At 44.9% G+C, this 23,472-nt stretch overlaps 1 protein-coding gene across 1 annotated transcript; it reads left to right on the top strand.

Moving 5' to 3' along the window:
• Positions 1 to 196: 196 nt before the first annotated feature.
• LOC308162528 (beta-1,4 N-acetylgalactosaminyltransferase 1-like) lies at positions 197 to 15,578 on the top strand (the record flags this gene model as incomplete). Its single annotated transcript, XM_080536675.1, has 10 exons — positions 197 to 306; positions 748 to 891; positions 1,323 to 1,429; positions 1,689 to 1,726; positions 4,166 to 4,343; positions 12,416 to 12,502; positions 13,353 to 13,534; positions 13,715 to 13,858; positions 14,953 to 15,181; positions 15,394 to 15,578. 10 exons carry the CDS (start codon positions 197 to 199, stop codon positions 15,576 to 15,578), a joined length of 1,404 nt encoding a protein of 467 aa, XP_080392801.1.
• Positions 15,579 to 23,472: the final 7,894 nt, after the last annotated feature.

The following is a 23,472-nucleotide window of genomic DNA, read 5'->3' on the forward strand; positions in this document are numbered from 1 at the left end:
AGCATTACCTTTTCATTAATTGAATTTATTGTCATTGAGATAGGGAAGCCTGGTTAATGAGGAATGAATGAAGAATGCTAAACACATGAAGGGTTGAACAAAGAAACTGTGTCCGTATCAGACTAAAGTCTACAGCATTACAGTAATAATTTTAGAAGTTAGCTGAAACCTGTTGCATTGCTTTCGTTCCTGACAGATGGATCGACGCAGCAGGCTGGTGGTCCGTCTCCTGTGTCTCCTCTCACTACTGGGGGTGATGTACTACTCCTGGATGTCTTACCCAAGTCAGGTGTTCCCCCAGAGCAAGTCAGAGGAGGACACATCAGTTACTCATCGTCTCAGGTGGAGAATGTCAATATGAGTGTGTTTACATAATCCTTAAAGGATCATGTCAATATGAGTGTGTTTACATAATCCTTAAAGGATCATGTCAATATGAGTGTGTTTACATAATCCTTAAAGTCCCCAAACTATTCTACATGCCGGATAGGACAGAGTTATGGTGACATTTCAAAAATCAATATCCGTCACTAATCGTCTCAGGTGGATGGTGTCAATATGAGTGTGTTTACATAAGGGATCGGCCGTCCCTGTGGAAGAACCCTGTCAGTACATCTCATTATGGTTCTAGGTAGAACTGCATATAGAGGAGTTCTTGGACAAAACGTAGTACTACTTTAATAGCTACTGAATACTGTGAAGGTAAATCTATGTCATGCTGTTTAGCTCATACCTGTGTATTTCCAGCGCCATGCCATCCACCACCTCCACACCACCGTCCCCGTGCATCTGTCCAGCACGCTCGTACACACTGAGAGATCACCTTCCCAAAGGCCAGTATGAGGACCTCGTCCAACGGAGAGCAGAGGAGTACAGGAAACACCTCCTCAGGTGGGAGAGATGGCATTTATAGTGTCACAGAACATTCCTGGTTAAAGGAAGGCCAAAGCTGATCATTATCAACCACCAGGAAAATCTTTGCCATTTAGCAGACGCACATGACCTGTGTGTGTGTGTGTGTGTGTGTGTGTGTGTGTGTGTGTGTGTGTGTGTGTGTGTGTGCGTGTGAGTGTGCGTGTGCGTGTGCGTGTGCGTGTGCGTGTGCGTGTGCGTGCGCGTGCGTGTGCGCGTGCGTGTGTGTGTGTGTGTGTGTTAACTGTTATCTGTGTTAACATGTCTGGTTGGAGGAGAGATAATTATTTGTTTTCATTGTTTTACAAACCATCAGACAAGTAGCTGAATTGCATGTACAATTTACATTACAATTATAGAAGTATTAAAACTTCAGAATCTACCAAATATATCATGTCTGTCTCTTGTAGGACCAAGTCCAGTCTGAACAGGCTGCTCTTCGCTCCGTCTAACTCCCCTTTACAGTACCCCATCCAGGGATTCACTGTGGTCCCTCTCCAGAAGAGCCTCATACCAGGTCACACACGCACACACACACACACACACACACACACACACACACACACACACAAAAACACACACTACTAGTCAGCGCTACTGTATATATATATATACTTATTGGGAAAAATAACAGTATGTTTTGAGATTGTTTGTAAAGAAGATGCATTTACTAGTGCCATCAGCTCATTTCCAGCTCAGATTCATATTTATTGGTTAAGACATTTGGCAATACCCTACTTATTCAGATAACTTTATTGTTAACAACATTATTTCAGGTTTAGCTCTGCATGCAACAACAAGAACAAATTACCAGGTTGGTTGGAAACTCTTTGATATGACTGGGGGCTTCAAGGGTCTTCATCGCTACCTGCTGCGAAAACAAAACGCTTGTTGGTGTTGGTTCGGAATCCTTTTATCAACAGTGTTCTATTTCAACATGGATACTGAAAATACACTGGTTAACAATGAATGATCAATAAATGCTTTTACTAAAATGAATGAATGATCAATAAATCCTATGTGCAGCAAGAGTCACTATGAGTGAGTCACTATGTCCCATAAGGATGCCTGCACAGGGATGCAAATTGCAGTAATCTTCAAACCTGTTTATTCATGTTAACTTCTGCAACTCATATGATTGATCCTTATTGTACAGTGCTTCGCTTTTCCCTCTTTGGGTTAAAAGGACATTACACTCCAAAATCAAAGTGTGTCAGATGCTTTCAGACCTCACTGGTAGTTTAGTAATGTCAATATGAGTCCCACGTTTGCAGACCAAGAAATACGGTCTGGGGGATCGGATCTTCTGGCTATACCAGTGTTTCACCACCTGTTTTGACGTAAGATACATCAAGAACTTAAGAAACGTTGTGTAAAAGTTATGTGAATTACGAATTGCAGGGTAGTTAGGCATTAACTTCAACTGGTTAAGGTTAGGTATTACCTTCGACTGGGGGAAGGCATTAGGAAATATTATAATAAGCAACAACAATTAGCAATAATTGGCACCAACAAAAAAAACAGTGACCCCAGCGTGATTCGAACCAGCAAATGTGGGGTTAAAACTTGGGTGGTTTCACCCGAACATAATCATTGGATGTATAAGGTGTCTATGGTGGGTCTCATCCCGGGAATATAAAATGTCTATGGTGTGTCTCATCCAGGGAATATAGGATGTCTATGGTGGGTCTCATCCAGGGAATATAAGGTGTCTATGGTGGGTCTCATCCAGGGAATATAAGGTGTCTATGGTGGGTCTCATCCAGGGAATATAAGATGTCTATGGTGGGTCTCATCCAGGGAATATAAGGTGTCTATGGTTGGGTCTCATCCAGGGAATATAAGATGTATATGGTGGGTCTCATCCAGGGAATATAAGATGTCTATGGTGGGTCTCATCCAGGGAATGCAATGTTGCGTCATTTTGCTGTGCTTGCTTATCTTGTATTGTCTTGCTTTGTCTTGTATTGTCATGTAGTGTATTGCCTGTTTTGTCGCTTTGTTGTGCTTGCTGATGTTTTAATGACACTACACCATTCATTTTGTAATAGCCTGCTCAGGGACTACAGATGAAAATTAGCTCATGAGCTAACTCTGCCACATTTACATTGATGTGGAAACTGATTTGTTGATTAATGTGCACTTTATTTAAAAACAAATCATCCAGGGTCCTATAGGTTCTCTCTTGTGCACTCTCCTCTTCAGCTCAGCCCACAGGTTTTCAATGGGGTTTAGGTCAGGGGACTGAGATGGCCATGGCAGAAGCTTGATTTTGTGTTCAGTGAACCATTTTTGTGTTGATTTGGACATTATGTTTTGGATCATTGTCCTCCTGGAAGATCCAATGACGACCCAGTTTTCGTTTCCTGACAGAGGCAGCCAGAGTTCATGACGCCAGGTTCCCAGAGCCTTTGGCGGAAAAACAGCCCCACAACACGGGGATCAGGTTCTTTTTTGGTATAGCCATCCTTCTTTTTACACCAAACCCACCTTAGTGTTTGTTGCCAAAAAGCTCGTTTTTGTTCCAATAGCATTTAGCATACTCCAGGTGCTTATGTTTGTGAGAGGGAGACAGAGAGAGGGAGATAGAGGGGGAGAGAGAGGCATACTCCGGGTGCTTATGTTTGTGGTGAAGTGACAGGAAAGGCTTTTTTCTGGCATGGCTTCCAAATGATTTATTGGCATGGAGGTGGCGTCTAATGGTAGTTTTGGAGACTTGGTGACCCCGAGATGCTACTCTCTTCTCTAATTCTCCAACAGTGATCCTTGGGGATCTTTTTGCCTCTCTTACCATCCACCTCACTGTGCATGGGGGCAAAAATAAACTTGGGCCCTCTTCCAGGCAAGTTTGTAACAGTTCCAGTTGCTTTGAACTTTTTAAGTATTGCCCTCACGGTAGATATGGCCATTTTTTTTTAATAGCCATTCCCTGATTTATGAAGCTCAACACACTTTTCCATCATTTGATTTGTGTGTTCTCTTATCTTTCCCATGTCTCTTCCAGTGAAGCAGGAAGTCATGGATTACTGCTTGAAAGTTCCTAAACACTCAATCAAATAAAAAAAGTTTACCTACTTCAATTAAAAGTAGGATGTTCGTAATTTTTTTCAGTGTGACATTAAGCTATACAACTGATTTTTTTATAACTATTTGTACTCGTCTTTACCAGGGGTAAATGGTGTGATTTTTTTATAACTATTTGTACTCGTCTTTACCAGGGGTCTATGGTGTGAGCCCTGTTCTCTACCTGCAGGTGAGTGTTCGTGTGTCCAGCGGTGTCCTGGCTGTAGAGGCCCCTGAGCCTGGCCAGGTGGAGGGTCAGGGTCAGGGTCGGATCACTCTCCAGTCCCCCAGCCTCGCTGACCTCAACAACCTCCTGGAACGACTCACCTACACCAGCACTGTGTACCGCGTACACACCGGAGACCTGGGTAAGACCTGGGTTAGAACTGGGTATGACCTGGGTTAGACCTGGGTTAGAACTGGGTAAGACCTGGGTTAGAACTGGGTAAGACCTGGGTTAGAACTGGGTTAGACCTGGGTTAGATCCGAGTTAGATCTGGGTAAGACCTGGGTTGTACCTGGGTTATACCTGGGTTATACCTGGGTTAGACCTGTATCATGAGTCAGCTACTGGCATCTATAACCCTTGGTCATACTTGTGATGACTGTGATAAGTAGTTGTTTCGCTTCCTCTAGACAAATGCATATGACTCAAATTAATGTAAATGAATGAATGAATGAATGAATGGACTTTATTGTCATTGCTACAGTACAGGTACCAAACAACGAAATTTAGGAGGGGTGGCTCCCCTGGTGTTAGGAAAGAAAAAAAAAAACACTTTTAGAAAAAGAATAAAATCACAAGAAGGTAAGGAGCTGGTTTACATAAATAAAGGCTATGTACACAATCCACTGTACTATACTGCACAGATAGTCAACTAGGGTTGTCATATTGCACAATAGTATTTTTTCACGTTATTTAAAGTGTCACAGTTTGCAGGCTTGAAATGTACATGTTTGTGCCTCAGCACTAGCTGCCATACAATCCGTCCGGACTGTCCTGGGCCCAGAACTTAGGTCTTTGCTGTGTTCAGGGCCTTGACGGCCTGTGGTAGAAGCAGTTCTTCAGTCTGTTTGTCTTAGCGGCCGGGGTCCTGTACCTCCTTTTCGAGGGCAGCCTGATAAAGTGTACGTGCCCAGGGTGGGTCGGGTCCCTGGAGATCTTGGAGGCCTTCCTGAGACAGCGTGTGTTGTACAGCTCTTCCAGAGAGGGGAGGGGGGCGCCGGTGATCTTCTGTGCTGTTCTCACGACTCTCTGTAGCGCATTTCTCTCCGCTGTTGTGCAGCTGTAGAACCAGTTGCAGATGCCGTAGGTGAGGATGCTCTCCACTGCGCCGCGGTAGAAGGCCACCAGTATCTCCTGCTTGTTGTGTTCTTTGGTCAGTCCCAAGATGGCCGCGCGCTTAGACGCTGCAGCTGGGGGGGGCTACCACACTGGTGTTTCATTGTGTTTTTAAGTACATTTGTATGTTCACTTTTTTTTAGTACTTATAGGGAACAGTTGTGTATATAGTACCTACAGCAGGCTCGACTTATTAGAAGTCGGCACGCAAAACGACAAGATAGTTACGGCGGATTTCCTGGAGCAATACAGGATTAACAAGGACATCGCCCGGCTACCGGGAGAGCCCTGGTTCACAGTCCCCTCCCTGAGGCGGAAACGCCGGCGCCGAGACCGTAGGAAACGACGTGGCCGCCGGGGAGGCCTGCTAGCAAGATTAAGACGCAGCCCAAACAAACCAGCTTTGCCAAGCATTTTCCTCTCCAACGTCAGATCCCTGACGAACAAGATGGATGAACTGAGACTACAGGTTGCTAAAAACAACATCGTAGGGGATAGCTGTGTGATTATTCTGACCGAAACCTGGCTAAATGACAACATTGTGGACGCAGCTGTTAGCTTGGAGGGGCGCACGCTACACTGCGCTGACCGAACGGAGCTTAGCGGTAAGTCCCGCGGAGGTGGGATCATAATATCGACGAAGGATAGCTGGTGCTTAAACACGAAAACTGTAAGTAGCCACTGCTGGAAACCAATGTAAGGAAACCAGGGGCCTCATTTATAGAAAGTACTTTGGATCAAATTTGATCTTACCTGTGGCGTACGTAGAAAACTACGTAAAAGTAGTGATTTATACAATTTCAACGTGAGTCAATTTGACCTTGGAAACGATCGTAGCACTTGAACACGTTAATGCCTACTGTAATTCATGCAAAGTGAAAGTGGGTCGTAATAAAATTAACAATGTTGTTATCAGCCGAGAAAATGAGTTTAATTCAAGATTTAAAGGGAACTGATGTTTATGATTGTATTTCAGTCTTCCTTTATATGCCATTAGGCTATTGTATGGTGTAATCAGAGCGTTTGCGAGCGCGCGTCTATTTCTGATAAAAGACAGTCGATCTCCTCCTCAGTAAAGTTTTTCTTCTTTTGTTTGTCTACCATCTTGTGAACTCGTCAAAGGTGCTGCTCAACACCACAATCAAGCCTATTTATAGCACTTGGCTTAATTTCAGCCTCTATAATTATAATAATCACAGTGCGTAAATACAAAGCTCATTCACCTGCGTTCAATTTCAAGTATATTTGTTATTTATAGACGGAAGTACGTATGACAGACGTACGCAATTTTAAACAAGCGCAGCCCATTTAATAAATATTGTTTACGTCCATTTAGAAAGATTTGCTTACGTGCAAGTTAAAGATGACGTTCAAGTACATTTTTATAAATGAGGCCCCAGGGTTAGAACTACGTTAGACCTGGGGTAGACCTGGGTTAGACCTGGGTTAGACCTGGGTTATACCTGGGTTATACCTGGGTTATAGCACATGACAAACTTCAGAGCCAACAGGCTCACAGCCGCAGAGGACGACCCCCTGCTGGCGGAAAAGCTGAACTCCTTCTACGCCCGATTCGACGAGGGGCGAACGGAGGTAACCACAACACAAACACCACTCTCTCCAGCTCTCAGCAGCCTCACCCTCACAGAGCATGAAGTGAGACGCGTGCTGAAGGCGGTGGACCCCAGGAAAGCCTCAGGGCCGGATGGCGTCCTGGGACGGGTGCTGAGGGACTGCGCCGACCAGCTGGCCGGGGTTTTCACCAACATCTTCAACCAGTCCCTGTCCCAGGCCACCATCCCACCCTGCCTGAAAACCTCAACTATCATCCCAGTCCCGAAGAAAAGCACGGTGAGCTGCCTAAACGACTACCGCACGGTGGCACTCACACCAATCATCATGAAGTGCTTCGAGAAACTAGTCCGGGCCCACATAGTCACACGCCTCCCGCCCAACCTGGATCCATACCAGTTCGCCTACAGAGCCCACAGGTCCACAGAGGACGCCATCGCGACGACTCTCCACTCCACTCTATCCCACCTGGAGAGGGGAAACAGCTACGCGAGACTGCTCTTTGTGGACTTCAGCTCTGCCTTCAACACCATCCTTCCAGACAGGCTAGTGACCAAACTACTAGACCTGGGACTATCACACTCTATATGTGCATGGATCAAGGACTTCCTGTCCGACCGCCCCCAGAGGGTGCGGGTGGGCTCCCACACCTCCACAGCCCTCAGACTCAGCACTGGGTCCCCCCAGGGCTGCGTGCTAAGCCCCATCCTCTACAACCTCTACACCTACGACTTCACCCCTGTCCACCCCAGCAACTCCATCGTAAAGTTTGCAGACGACACCACCGTGGTGGGCTGCATCTCGGGGGGGGGCGAGGCGGCGTACAGGGATGAGGTAGAGCAGCTGAGCAAGCTGTGCAAGGTTAACAACCTGCTGCTAAACCAGTCAAAGACCCAGGTAATCATCGTAGACTTCAGGAGGAAAAAATCTGAGGTCCAGCCCCTGCTCATCGACGGAGGGAGCGTGGAGAGAGTCTCAACCCTCCGATTCCTGGGGGTGCACATACAGGATGACCTGTCCTGGAAGAACAACACAGCAGCCATCATCAAGAAGGCACAACAGCGGCTCTTCTTCCTGAGAGTCCTCAGGAAAGACCACATCGGACAGGAGATGCTGGTGGCCTTCTACCGCTGCGCAGTGGAGAGCATCCTCACCTACTGCATCTGCAACTGGTTCTCCAGCTGCACAGCCGCAGAGAGGAATGCGCTACAGAGAGTCGTGAGAACGGCCCAGAAGATCACCGGCGCCCCCCTCCCCTCTCTGGAAGAGCTGTACAACACACGCTGCCTCAGGAAGGCCTCCAAGATCTCCAGAGACCCATCCCACCCTGGGTACGAAGCTCAGCTTCTACCCCAGGGCCATCCAGGCCCTGAACACAGCAAAGACCTAGGTTCTGGGCCCTGGACAGTCTGGACGGATTGATGGCAGCTGCTGGATTGAAAATCAGGTGTAGTGCTGAGGCACAAATGTGTACATTTCAAGCCTGCAAACTGCGACACTTTAAATGAATGTGCAATAACACTATGTGCAGGGGTGCACATAACTGGTGCGCCAGTGCGCATGCGTCGCCAAAATGCATGCTGCGCGGAAGATCAGCGGCATGAACGCGCTCTTCCGCACCAACAGCTGGGAGCGCTGGGAGAGGAATTTACTTCCTCAAAATCCACCTGCTGACTGCTGACTGCTGCATCACTGCAAGCGCCGTAACGCCATCACAACGACCACGGCGACTCCCCTCACGAAAACATTCGGAAAGTATCGTAACTTGTACTTTCATTCCGCGTATCGCGTATCGCACGGTTATCACGCTGACACGTGACAATTCAGTCCCGAACGACTCGTCGCTAAAAGGAAAAACAACACCAAGGAACTTCACGTTTCTTTTCTCTGAAGCTTTCAAACGTTCAGACGTTTGTTTTACAGCTTAATTATCGCACCTAGACCCCTGACCCAGGGAATATGGTTGGGAATTCTATTAGGGAAAAAAAAATACTTTAAAGTGATAGCCTACAACAGTGGTTCCCAAACTTTTTCAATCAGGCCCCCCTTGGGTAATTGGAAATATTTTCGAGCCCCCCCTAACCCGGTTCCCACCTAGATTGATATCATTAATTGTATAAAGTTGTAAAAACATTACATTTTCTCTTCTAATAATAACAAGACACATACAGTATATCCAACTATAGTTTTATATTTTATTATGGTTTGAAAAGGAACATAAGTGCTTGGCAAATGATCCTGTGCCACTGAAATATTCAACATATCAACATTAACTAATTTCTACTGCATCACTATTCTTACTCCTCACATTTCTATCACAATTACGATCAATGACTTGTGTGTGCTTGCTTTGCCTTGCAAATCTTCTCAAAGCGGGGTTGTTGTTTTGAGACTGCCACTCTCAGTTCATTCTCAATGTTCAACTTCGACCTGTATTTGCTTTTGATAGCAGCAACAGCAGAAAAGCCTATCTCACACAGGTACGATGTTGCAAAAGGCAGCAGTATTCCCACAGCTTTCTGTCCAATGAGAGGGTAGTCCTTCTCCACTCCAATCCAAAACCCAGCCAAAGTCGTGGATGTGAACTGCAGCCTCATGGTTGACTCTGAAGTCATGTCGATGTACTGTTCCTCTTCCGCAGTGCTGAACATGGCAGGTGGTGGTGCAACAAATGGATCTCTAATCCAGTCGTATTTGGCACTGTCATCCACAGAGAAGTATTTCTGGAAGCTTTGTTTCAGGGCTGAGATGTGCTCTCTCATACATGGAACCACTGTGCTCTGCAGCTCATTGGTCTCGATGAATGCCTTCAGATTCCCAAATGAGTCGATGTCCCCCTGTTCAAGTCTCCTGCCCCACATGTCCAGTTTCCGTGTGAAAGATTGTATCCTGTCTGCCAGATGTGGAAGGTGTGTGTTGTTGCCCTGCAACTGTAGATTCAATTCATTGAGCTTCTCAAACATGTCGCTTAGGTAGGCCAATTTCATGAGGAAGTCTTCATCATTAAACTTGCTGGCAAGTTCGTTCCCTTCCTCCTCCAAGTAGATTCGGATCTCATCTTTCAGCGATAGCACCCTGGACAGCACCTTTCCGCGAGAGAGCCAACGCGACTCGCTGTGAAATAGCACGGCTGTGTGCTCGGAGCCCATCTCCTCGCACAAAGCGGAAAAAATGCGAGCTTTCAGTGGTCTTGTTTTTATGTAATTGACGGTGGTGATAACATGAGACAAAACGTCATTCAACTCTGGACTCAGCTGCTTTGACGCGAGTGCCTCCCTGTGTATTATGCAGTGAGTCCACACTGCTTTCGGTGCAACGCGCTTGATGAGCGTCTGGAGCCCTCCCCGTTTTCCTGCCATGGCCTGGGCACCGTCGGTGCATATCCCCACACAGTCCTCCCATTTCAGATCGGCTTCACTCAGGTATTTGTCTATGATTTTGAACAGTTCATCAGCTGTTGCTCTGTTTGGGACATAGTTGCAAAATAGCAAATCCTCGCTCAAACCCTCCGCATCAATGTATCTGACATACGCTATTAACAGACAGTCCTTGTTACTATCTGTGGCCTCGTCTACCTGGAGCGCAAAGCGTTGGTCTTTTATTTTCTCAACAAGCTGCTCTTTCATGTCTTCTGAGATGTCATTGATGCGTCTCGCAATAGTGTTGTTTGACAGGGGGATAGCTTTGAGTTTTTGGGCTGTTGCCTCGTCTATCATATGTGAAACCATATCTATTGCAGCAGGGAGTATTAACTCCTCAGCGATGGTGTGTGGTTTTTTAGACTGGGCGATACGATATGCCACTTTGTAGGAGGCAAGTTGAGCATTAGACGTAACAGATGCTGTTTTAACGAAACGGCTCTGCTGACCACGGTATTCTTGGAGTTTTCTCTTGAAGAAATCGAGGGGCTTCTTCACATCAGTCGGGTGTGTGGTCTCCAAGTGACGTTTCAACTTGCTAGGCTTCATGCTTTCTGCCGCTAAAGTTTTGAGACAGAGGACACACAGTGGTCGTTCCTCCGCACCGACCACATTAGACGTGAAGCCCAGGGAGAGGTATGTATCGTCATACTTTCTTGACTTTGGCTTTGGGACGTTTGTCATGGGCTCCTTCGCTTTTCGTTTAGCTTCTGGCTCTTTCATAAACGTATCCATTGTTGTTGTTGCTGCTAGATAGCTGGAGGAGGGAGTGCGCGCGTCAATGACGTGAATGGAGCGCGCGTCAATGACGTGAATGGAGCCCCCTCGCTGCCTCTTTGTTACAGTTTATGGCCTGCGCTCCATTCAGGTTCTCATTTTTATCATCCAACGCCCACAACACCCCCGATGGTAACCTTAAGCAAGCAGTGTTTGTTTACAGCTCTTGTGTGTGCATTTTTTTCCCCTCCCATTATTTCTGCGCCCCCCCTGCAGTACCCCCGCGCCCCACTAGGGGGTCGCGACCCACAGTTTGGGAAACGCTGGCCTACAACATCCTCTACCATGGTTGAAATTGAGGACAGTGATAACTTACAGCAGTCAAGAGAGCAGTGATGATGATGATTAAGCTTGTAGCATAAATAAATGCTTAGGCTGTAACTTTTAGTTGAAAAGTTGATTTCAGTGTTTACAGAACAGAGCAGTGCTTAAAGAGATGTCAGTTGATTTCATTGTGTTTAAAGGAGTCTGACAGACTTTCATGCTTAAAGAGCAGTCATTTGATTTTGCATTTGTTTCTTTTGTTTTGCACACAATCATTTGTTCGTTCATCTTTATTTAGGAATAAATGTCGTTTTGCTAATATAAGTTATCCATGTATCCCTTTTTTATCCATCCTGTGGGACGGGTCGTGACTCGCGAGCTCGGGGAGCACCAAGCAGCATCCCTAGGTGCTCCTCTGAGCACTGGCCCCAAAAAGTTATGTGCACCCCTGACTATGTGCAATATGACAACCCTAGGGTACATAAGGTTGCAGAGAATAGGAAATGTTAGAATAGGTATAGCATAGCATAGAGTACAGCAATAGGTTAGAATAGGTATAGCATAGCATAGAGTACAGCACAGTGTTTTATGAGTACAGTACAGTATAGTATAGTGGATAGTGTACATAGCCTTTATTTATGTAAACCAGCTCCTTTCCCTTCTTGTATTTTTTAGTTTTTTTTTCTTTCCTAGCACCAGGGGAGCCCCCCCTCCCAAATTCCGTTGTTTGGTACCTGTACTATATCAATGACAATAAAGACCATTCATTCATTCATTCATTCATTCATTCATTCATTATAGCTGGGTTATACCTGGGTTAGACCTGTACCACGAGTGAGCTACTGGCATCTATAACCCTTGGTCATACTTGTGATGACTGTGATAAGTAGTTGTTTCGCTTCCTCTAGACAAATGCATATGACTCAAATGAATGTAAATGTAAGAGAATGTAAGGCCTGGAACAGTTTCAATACTCAATATATCCTTCTGTACATGGTTAGACCCTCTCTATTCTCCTCTCTTCTTTCATCACTCCATTCACCTCTGTTCTCTCTTCTCTCCCCAGCTCACTTCACATATGAACAGCACGAGGCAGTCTTCCCCATAGTCATCCAGCGACCATCAATTCCTGTCCTATACAACATGGGGAAAGGTCAGATTGTCTTTGAATGAATGAATGAATCTTTATTTCAAACATGATTTAAAAAAATAATAAACGAACAACTAATAAAGAAAAGTACAAGTATCACTGTAAAAGGGAGTAGGATGAAGCCTAAGCTTATCATGTCCTACCCCTATCCGTCACTTCCAAGTGAGAACAATAATACTTACAATTATATAATCCATTAATTAATACATAAATTACAGTATCCACAGTACTGATAATTTTCCATTCTTAATATTGAAACAACACAAAATAAATAAATAAACATACATTTTCCATTCTTAATACTGAAACAACACAAAATAAATAAATAACAAACATCAGTATCCGCAATGTAATACAAAAGAAAAAGACAAAGAAAACCACAGCTTAGAATCCAGAAGACTAACAATAGTCACCTTCCCTTTCCTCATTTTGGTAGTTAGCGAGTCTTTGATTTCTGAATGATAGAACTGGTGACAGGGCTCAGCCATGGAAAAACGTCCATTTCGCTCAATCAAGTTTCCTCAGTGGATTGTGAATAGCCGCTACTCTCGAAATGAAGCTTTTGGGTCACGCTGGATTTAACCTCAATTCCAATACAGCTGCCATAATACCATTAAATTAATCATCCATACAAATATATGATCAAATACAATTTCCAGAGTTGTGTTATACCTAAGCCCATCTAGCTGCATCTAACCAGAGTGATAATCTGTCCCTGTAGACATCACTACAGCATCTAACCAGAGTGATAATCTGTCCCTGTAGACATCACTACAGCGTCTAACCAGAGTGATAATCTGTCCCTGTAGACATCACTACAGCGTCTAACCAGAGTGATAATCTGTCCCTGTAGACGTCAACTCCCAGGTGACCATCGTGATCAAGACGTTCCTGCGGTACAGAGAGCTCCAACGCCTCATCAGCAGCATCAGGACCTTCTACCCAGTCATGAAGATCATCATCGCTGACGACAGCCTGAAGCCTCAGAAAGTCAACGGATCCAATATAGAGCAGTACATCATGCCCCCGGCACAGGTACAAACCACAGAAATGTAGTTTCTTGTTTAATTGTCGTTCATTTTCTTTTAAACACAATAAAACTAGTAGGTGTTTATTTTTAATTTGAGTAGTGACATAATAATAGTAATAATAATAGTAATAATAATAATAATAATAATTTATATAAACTGTTTCCTGGTTGGCTGTTGTCTTCAGGGCTGGTTCGCTGGCAGGACCCTGGGCGTCTCCCAGGTAACCACAAAATACCTGCTGTGGGTGGATGATGACTTCCTGTTTACAGCGCAGACCAAGATCGAGAGTCTGGTGGAGGTGATGGAGGCGATGCCTGAACTGGACGTGGTGAGAAGAACTGGTCTTTACTGGACTTTACTGGTCTTGACTGGTGTTACTGGTCTTTAACAGTCTTTACTGGTGTCTACTGGTCTTGACTGGTGTTACTGGTCTTACTGGTGCTTAAAACAAACCATCATGAGACATTTATTGTATTGTTGTAATAAAAATGTTAATGGTATCTACTAGAATACCATGACAAAAACAAACTAAAGCGGGGTACACACAAGGATTTTCTGGCCGATTTTGGCCCGATTTTCCCCCTTCCGACCAAAGACAGAAAACGCCCGATTATCAGATGGCTCTAAAGATTTTCCTATAACAAAATCCTGTGGTGTGAGGTGTGTTAAGAGTCAATCTCTCCCGACAACCTGCTCGGAAAATGGTTGTGGCCGGCAATCGTAAATGTCAAATGGGTTCAATACTTACGACCAGAAATCCTAGGGTTGCCAGATTTTTGGGTGGAATTAGTGGTTTTAGACTGTGGTTAGGGTGGAAAATGTCAATCCCATCTGGCAACCCTGCTCGCGAGTCCGACTATGACGTGAATGGAATGTAGCCAATCAAGAAGCGAGCTGACTTCTTCTTTTCGTTATTCGGCACTTTATTTGCCCTGTCGCACATGGTTGCCTCGTGCAGGTCAGTCAGGGTACTACGTTAGATAATAATAATAATAATAATAATAACTTTATTTGTATGGCGCTTTTCTTGAAAACGTTGCGGCTCAAAGTGCTTTAATCATTATATAATCTTAATTTAATTATTTTGTAATTTAAAGGCAATATTAAAAGGATGGGTTCAAGCGAGATTTCTGGCGTGGGGAACGAGACTCTAGAGAGTCTGGAGTCTGTCGTAACGAAAATCTTTATCTCTGTGGGGTGCTGAAATGGGAAAATCGGCGCACACCACGCACAATACGATCAAGGCTGTTCAATCCAAGAATTTGTATCTTCATGTGTGGGGTCTGTCTCAGATAAGAAATCAGTTAAGATTTTGAAAATCCTTGTGTGTACCCCGCTTAACCCAAATTCAAACCCAGTCTGTCTTGCAAGCATTGACCTTTTCATCAACTCAATCTGTTACCTCTCTCTGTGTGTGAGCAGGTGGGCGCGTCTGTGGGCGACAACACCTTCCACTTCTCCCTGGTCTACGAGGAAGGCGACGGGGAAGATGGCGGCTGTCTGAGTAGGAAGTCAAACATCACATACCAAAGCCTTCCTGGTTTCCCACAATGCTCTTTCACAGATGGGGTGGTCAACTTCCTCCTGGGTCGCACAGACGCTATAAGGAGAGTTGGCTTCGACCCCCTGCTGAAGAGAATGGCACACTCGGGTGAAATATAATTTGTATTTGTTTATCCTCATTATCTATTACATAAGGAACAGCAGGACTGCTCTTCCTGGGGTCCACACAAATCATCTAATTTAGTTGCACTCTCTTCCCATGCAAACAGTTCAATCTGAGATTCAAAAAAAGGGTTAAAAAGACTAACCCCTCATCCCTCCATCCATCCTCCTTTCTCCTCATCCCTCCCTCTGTTTCAGAGTTCTTCATGGACGGCCTGGGCAGCCTCCTGGTGGCCACCTGTAGTCATGTCAACATCGCACATCAGGGCTTACAACCAGGAAACAAGCTGTACTCTACCTTCCGTACTCAGAAGAAGGATGATGTCGAATTCAAACTGGGCCATCACTTCTTCAAGAACCATCTGAAATGTATTCATTACTGATAAGATACTGATCATCTCATCTTGACTAATGACTTATACTGCAATGCACTCCTGACCAGGCTCCCCGCCTCAGACCTCTCATCCAGAATGTTGCCGCCTGTCTGGTGTTCAACCTCCCCAAATTCTTCCATGTTACCCCTCTCGTTCTCACCCTTCACTGGCTCCCAGTAGCAGCTAACATCAGATTCAAGACCCTGGTGCTCGCCTACTGGGTGGAAAAGGGAGCTGCCCCTTCCTACATGCAAGCAATGGTCAGCCCCCAAACACCTGCCCGTTCAATCCGCTCTCCCACCTCTGCTGGCCGACTGGCACCACCGCCTCTACGTGGATGCAGCAGCCGCACTACCCGGTCACGGCTTTCCATTGTCCTGGTACCCCGCTGGTGCTTAATAACTTCACTTAATTCTTCTTAATTAACTTAATTCTTCCTCCTTCTAGCATTTTGACTGCCAATGGCCTCTGGCCCGAACATAGATGACCTTTTCTTGTGATGGATAGATGATTCACTTACTTACACTTACACTAACAAATGATTTAGTTATTTATATTATTAGTATTTGTTATAAATCGCTTTGGATGATTTTGCTACATGCCAAAAATGTAAATGGTTAGACATAAGTCAAAGTGGCATCCCAGAAAATGTTTATTTATGTATAGTGCGTGTGATAGATGAATGGACAGAGAGTGACAGGGTTCAGTCATTAATCCCTGTAGTTTTGAGCCAGAAATGGGATTAGGATTACTTGAGGAGGGAAGCAGCTCGAGGCTAATAGGGTCAACTGTGATCCTCCCTCAAGTGTTCACTCACCCTCATGCGTTTGCTGGCATTCGATTGGTTCAAGCAAGGGCTTTGGAGCGAGGGTTTCCGACATATGTCTTACACCAATCCCTATCCTTTTTAAATCCATGAGATTTAGGAGTGAGTGAGTGAGTGAGTGAGGGAGTGAGTTAACCTCAGGGAAAAGTGGAGAATCTTCTTGCAGCCTGTGTGCAGAAGATTCTAGAGAAACAGCAGCTGTAGACCAAGGTCAGCTGTAATAAGACAAACATGGGATTAGAACTGATCGTGTGTGTGTAGCGGAGGTTTTAGAAGCAGGGTTTAGAATCATGCTGTTACAGTAGGTAGACCTGCCCGAGGCCTAGTCCAGGAGACTAGGGATCAACCCCTACCTGTGACATACGGAAGGTCCAGAAGGCTCGGTTCTAGGATTGTCTTGAAACCAGCCAGTAAATCATTGCACAGTGAAACACTGTCGACAGTTGTCAAGTAGAGTAGAGAAGGCCGTAAGATTTTACAACAACGGTCATTCATATCAATATCTGACAACAATGTATATTACTCTGGTGAATGTGATATCATTGATTTTATCGCCTGATCAATGGTGATTTAATTGTGTCATATTGTCTGTCACCTAGCATTTATTAAATTAGCCATGCCTTGACCCCAGTTCCCCACAAACCGAGATGTGCCTACTTTATGCTAAACCTGTAAGGTAGTTCGCCATGATTCCTTTGTCAAATCTATCAGGTGTTTAACTGACTTGCAGGAAATGGGGGTGTGATTAGCGTCTCGTCACTGTTGACTGCAAGTCTATGCGCGTTGCCTAGGCTAAAGCACTCAAGAAATAATTTGCATGAATGAAATAAATGATGCTTCTGTTCCACTGGTTGTTGTGTTCCACTGGTCCTCTCCCACGCAATCGTCAACACACATATTTAGTATTATTTGAATAGTCTACGTGTTTCTTATTCTATAGGTAAAATCAAGTAAACTACCCTGTCCTTAAATACGTGATAACAATCTGTTTAAAACATGGTGGTGGTGTTGTGGAGGTAGTGTAATAGTAGTGTGGAGGTAGTATAGTAGTCGTAGTAGTAGTAGTGAGGTGGTAGTGTAGTATAGTAGTAGCAACAGTGACAGTAGTAGTAGTAGTAGTAGTATTATACTAGTAGTAGTAGTATTATACTAGTAGTAGTAGTAGTAGTAGTAGTAGTAGTAGTATTATACTAGTAGTAGTAGTAGTAGTAGTAGTAGTAGTATAGTATAGTAGTAGTAGTGTGTAGCAGTAGTAGTAGTAGTAGTAGTAGTATAGTAGTAGTAGTAGTAGTGTGTAGCAGAAGTAGTAGTAGTAGTAGTATAGTAGTAGTAGTAGTAGTAGTAGTAGTAGTAGTAGTAGTAGTAGTAGTGTGTAGTAGTAGTATTAGTAGTAGTAGCAGTAATAGTAGTGTGTAGCAGTAGTAGTAGTAGCAGTAGTAGTAGTGTGTAGCAGTAGTAGTAGTAGTAGTGTAGTAGTAGTAGTAGCAGTAGTAGTATTAGTAGTAGTAGTAGTAGCAGTAGTAGTAGTAGTAGTAGTAGTGTGTAGCAGTAGTAGTAGTAGTAGTAGTAGTAGTGTAGTAGTAGCAGTAGTAGTAGTAGTAGTAGTAGTAGTAGTAGTAGTAGTAATAGTAGTAGTAGTAGTAGTAGTAGTAGTAGTAGTAGTAGTAGTGTGTAGTATTCACTAAGTAGTCCTTATTGAAACCTCTTGGACCACTTAGAGGTTCTGATTGGATCTCAGGAGTGTTAACCCTGAACTACACAGGCCGGGCTGTTTTAAATGGTTCTGATTGGACTGCAAGAGTTCCAGCCAACATACTGACTGACTGTCCCCAGTTGCAGCCTTGCTGGGGGGTCAGCTCAGTATTCATTTCATCAACCACTTAGGCGTGAGTGCCAGTGTAAGGCCTATTAGCTAGTGGGCTTTTTTAATGGTAAATGGACTGCACTTATATAGCGCCTTATTCCGAAGCGCTTTACAACGGCCTCTCATTCACCCATTCTGACACACATTCACACACTGATGGCGGCAAGCTACCATGCACCGGACCGCTCACTGGGAGCAATTTGGGGTTCAGTGTCTTGCCCCGGGACACCTCGATACATGGCCAGGCAGGGATCGAACCGGCGAACCGGCGAACCAGCGACCTTGCGATCATTAGACACCGGCTCTACCTCCTGAGCCACATTTCAAGGTGTCCTTGAGCAAGGCACTGAACCCCTAATTGCTCCAGGGTCGCCCTCTATTGCCGACCCCTTGACTAAAGCATAAAATACCAAATTCCAACAACTGACTGACAATTTGATTGCATGGCAATAAAACAATTATAATAATTATAATTATAAATAAATATAGGTATCGATAGACCTAAATGGGCGTTAACCAAAATAGCATAGAGTTTCTATGTAAAGAGTATGCAGATCACACACAGAGCAAGGTCCTGATCAGTGTTTACCCAGAAGTCACTTAAGACATGTACAAGTCTTTAAAAAGGCCATCATCCCATTTACCTATTAGCTTGTTGACATCACTTCCTTCTGGCACAGACCCAATAGACTCACCTGTAATAAAGTGGAAAGGTGGGAGGGAAAAAAATAAAGTGGAAAGGTGGGAGGGAGAGATGGTGTTCCCTTGGTGTATCCAGTAAGAAAACAGACTTAATAATAATAATAATAATAATAATAATAATAATTCATTCTATTTATATAGCGCTTTTCCAAGGCTCAACGACGCTGAATGGGAAAAACATTATGACGCAATATGGGAAAAACGGGAAACACAGAAACAACAAGCAACAGATAACATGAGCACATAGAACACAGAGTTAATGAACGGGGAGGGGGGTGGCAGGGTTAGGGGAGATGGTTAGGGGTAGGGGAGGTTGTATGCATGTCCAGGGGGGGGGGGGGGGGGGCGTGGCAGAGTTAGGGGAGATGGTTAGGGGTAGGGGAGGTTGTATGCATGTCCAGGGGGGGAGGGGGGTGGCAGGGTTAGGGGAGATGGTTAGGGGTAGGGGAGGTTGTATGCATGTCCAGGGGGGGGGGGGGGGGGGCGTGGCAGAGTTAGGGGAGATGGTTAGGGGTAGGGGAGGTTGTATGCATGTCCAGGGGGGAGGGGGGTGTGGCAGGGTTAGGGGAGATGGTTAGGGGTAGGGGAGGTTGTATGCATGTCCAGGGGGGGAGGGGGCGTGGCAGGGTTAGGGGAGATGGTTAGGGGTAGGGGAGGTTGTATGCATGTCCAGGGGGGAGGGGGCGTGGCAGGGTTAGGGGAGATGGTTAGGGGTAGGGGAGGTTGTATGCATGTCCAGGGGGGAGGGGGGTGTGGCAGGGTTAGGGGAGATGGTTAGGGGTAGGGGAGGTTGTATGCATGTCCAGGGGGGGGGGGGGGGGGCAGGGTTAGGGGAGATGGTTAGGGGTAGGGGAGGTTGTATGCATGTCCAGGGGGGGAGGGGGCGTGGCAGGGTTAGGGGAGATGGTTAGGGGTAGGGGAGGTTGTATGCATGTCCAGGGGGGGGAGGGGGCGTGGCAGGGTTAGGGGAGATGGTTAGAGGTAGGGGAGGTTGTATGCATGTCCAGGGGGGGGGGGGGGGGGGGCAGGGTTAGGGGAGATGGTTAGGGGTAGGGGAGGTTGTATGCATGTCCAGGGGGGGGGGGGGGGGGGGGGGCAGGGTTAGGGGAGATGGTTAGGGGTAGGGGAGGTTGTATGCATGTCCAGGGGGGGGGGGGGGGGGTGCAGGGTTAGGGGTTAGGGGTAGGGGAGGTTGTTGTTGAAGGTTGACTTCATATAGTTATAATAGATTAGATTCTACTTTATTGTCATTGACCATGACACAGTACTAAGACAACAAAATGCGGTTTGGCATCCAACCAGTGCAAAAAGACATGAATTATGTACACAGTGCATGGTATGACAGTACACTGTACATATTACCGTGAGTATAAGTAAATGAATATAAAGTCAATATACATGCAATGGATATGAATATTATTAGTTATGTCATGAACTGGTTTGCCTACAATGAGTTGAAGTCACCTGATGTGAGTGTAAGTTATGAGATCTCAGTTAAATTCCTGTAACCCCACTGGTTACAGTGTAGGTCATCTGATGTTCGACCTGTGGTTGGGGGGTTATCAGGAGAGTCATATAATCCCTGTTATGCAGCAGAGGATGACCTCGTCTGTTTCTACAGGGGATTGGAGGTTGACATTTGGCCTGGCTGATTAGCCCCTGAACGCATAATCTTATCAGAGAAGCGAGGGAATAGAGGTGTGTGTGTGTGTGTGTGTGTGTGTGTGTGTGTGTGTATGTGAGTGTGTATGTGAGTGTGTGGGTGAGTGTTTGTGTGAGAGAGTCTCCCCCCTCCCCAAAATACACAACTCACGAGCACCCTGCACACACACCACTCATAATGCTTTACCATAAAACACATTGTGCTTTAATAACATAATAATAATAATAATAAAAAAGGTTCAGTGCATTAAGGCCAGGGCTGGACTTAGGGGGGTGGGGGCCCCTGGGCTTGAGTCATTGTTCGGGCCCCTACCTACACCAAAAATGATAAGCTACAACTACACCAACCAGAACCTATGACCAGAAACACACGTATCCCAATGGAGTATGTTATTGGCATAAAGCACATGAAGAAAAAGCAAGGCCGTTCTGTGAGGACAACAGAAAAAAATTAGGAGTAGGCTATACTTGAATAGCAAGTGGTCCCTCAGCAGAGAGAGAGAGAAAGAAAGAAAGAGAGAGAGAGAATGCCATGTCAAACCTTAATGGGTTCTTTCTTATGGAAAGTGTTAGAGCAATTTATTCAATAATGGCAGCCTGTTTCGTTTCAAGATGTATAAGAAAAGATATTTAATATTCTTCTGCAGAAGGAGGAAGTTTACAGGTCCGTCAGACGCATCTGAACGTTTCAAAGGTTCCTCCCAAAAGTGACGATCATTCATTATATGTCAGTATTTATACAATCAGATTTCCACAGGTAAGGGGTCCGCCCTCGGGTGAGGTTTAGACCAATCATGAGCAAGGGGTGTGAGTTTGTACATGGATGAAGATGATTTTGATGAAGGTTAGGGGGGAATCGGCCCCCACTTTCTCCTAGGGAGACAAAGGTGAAAACGGAACACAATAGCCACAAACTGGTTCAGTCTGGTCCCAGAGCACCGGGTCTGGGCAACACAAAAAGCCCAAAACTGCTCCAGATGGTAGGGCAATCAGGTCTTTGTAATCATGTAAATGTGTCTGTTGTCTTAGCCCATGTCAAGCTTCAAGTAGAGAAACTGGTTCTATTGTGTGACAACAGGAAATCATCTTCTACAGCCCGCTGCAGACATTCAACCCAAGATGATGTTTGGTTCTTAAATGTAGCTTATTACATATAATAATTTTCTCTCACAAAAGAAACACTATTCATTTATAAATATATATATATATTCATAATATTTTTCCTTTAACATGAATCAATTAATTAAATTAAAGTAAAGTATACTGACTTGAGCTGCTGGTCATCTTTTCTTTAACATGAACGAAAATTAAATTAAATTAAAGTGTACCTTTCTATTATCATACAATATTTCCTTGAACATGTAAACTCTATAATCATACAGTTGTCTTTCTATTAGTTGTCTCTGTCATACTGAACTGTTTGTTATCATCCTGAACTATCTCTGTTGCTCACCTCACCTCAGTTCTGTCTCTATTGCTCTCCTCTCCTGTTGTCTGTCTCTCTGTTACTGTCCTGTTGTCTGTCTCTCTGTTGCTGTCCTGTTGTCTGTCTCTCTGTTGCTGTCCTGTTGTCTGTCTCTCTGTTGCTGTCCTCTCCTGTTGTCTGTCTCTCTGTTGCTCTCCTCTCCTGTTGTCGGTCTCTCTGTTGCTCTCCTCTCCTGTTGTCTGTCTCTCTGTTGCTGTCCTGTTGTCTGTCTCTCTGTTGCTGTCCTGTTGTCTGTCTCTCTGTTGCTGTCCTGTTGTCTGTCTCTCTGTTGCTCTCCTCTCCTGTTGTCTGTCTCTCTGTTACTGTCCTGTTGTCTGTCTCTCTGTTGCTGTCCTGTTGTCTGTCTCTAGCGACACCCGACCCAGTGCTAACTGCTTCATGGCTCTCACTCTCAATATTGGTCGTCGCAGCTGCATTATTAAAAAACAAATATGCTTGTTGTAAAGAAAATGTCTATAATGCATTGAAATGACATTAAACTAAGATAATACGATGGTTTTATCGTATCATCGTCATAATAATTATTAATAATATCTTATCATAATTTTTCAAATCTTTATTAATAAGTAATTACAGAAAAAGTAAATGACATTTCTGGCATGGCTTCCGCATTTTGGCCTACGAGAGAGTCGGAATCATGTTGGAATCATGTGCTACCAAGCGGACCAATCACAGTGCTTACGGTCTGCGTAGGCAGGGGAGGCTGGTTCATTAGGGGCAATTGGACAATGCCCCACCAAAGGGAGAAGAGAGAGATTTTTTTTCTATGACTTCTAGACAGTGTTGCTTCTGAATATCATAGTCCAATCAGCTAGTGTTCTGTGGAGTATATCATAGTCCAATCAGCTAGTGTTCTGTGGAGTATGTTCCAATCAGCTTCAAGTCCCGCCCCTTTCGGGGCAACTTTCAGTCTACTCGAAGTTGCACTAGGCTGTTCTCGTAGACTTGCATGTAAAATCTATTTTGGTAACTTCAGGCCATTCGGTCATTTGTCTATGGGGTTTTGGGACATGCACAAAGAATCGTACGTGCTTACGTCATGTCCGGCGTAGCTTTAGACGAGCTAGCCAATTAACCTTCATTTCAGATCACGTTCGTTCACCATGGCAAAACCGTCGTTCACCATGGCAAAACCGTCGTAGCAACCAGGAGAAATTAACAGTAAAGGAATTAGGACCACCCAGACCAAATTTTATTATAAAGCAAGTTTATACAAAGGCAGGGAAAATTGGAAAATCGTATAACCGAGGATTTACGAGGGGTTGACATTGACGCAGTCTTCATAAAACATGCCGTCCACAAGCAGCATGCAGGCCATAAGGTAAGATCAAAAAATATAGTTTGTACCTTCTCCGTAATATAG

This window comes from Nansenia antarctica, assembly GCF_963989245.1.
Source record: "Nansenia antarctica genome assembly, chromosome: 7".
Taxonomy (NCBI): Eukaryota; Metazoa; Chordata; class Actinopteri; order Argentiniformes; family Microstomatidae; genus Nansenia; species Nansenia antarctica.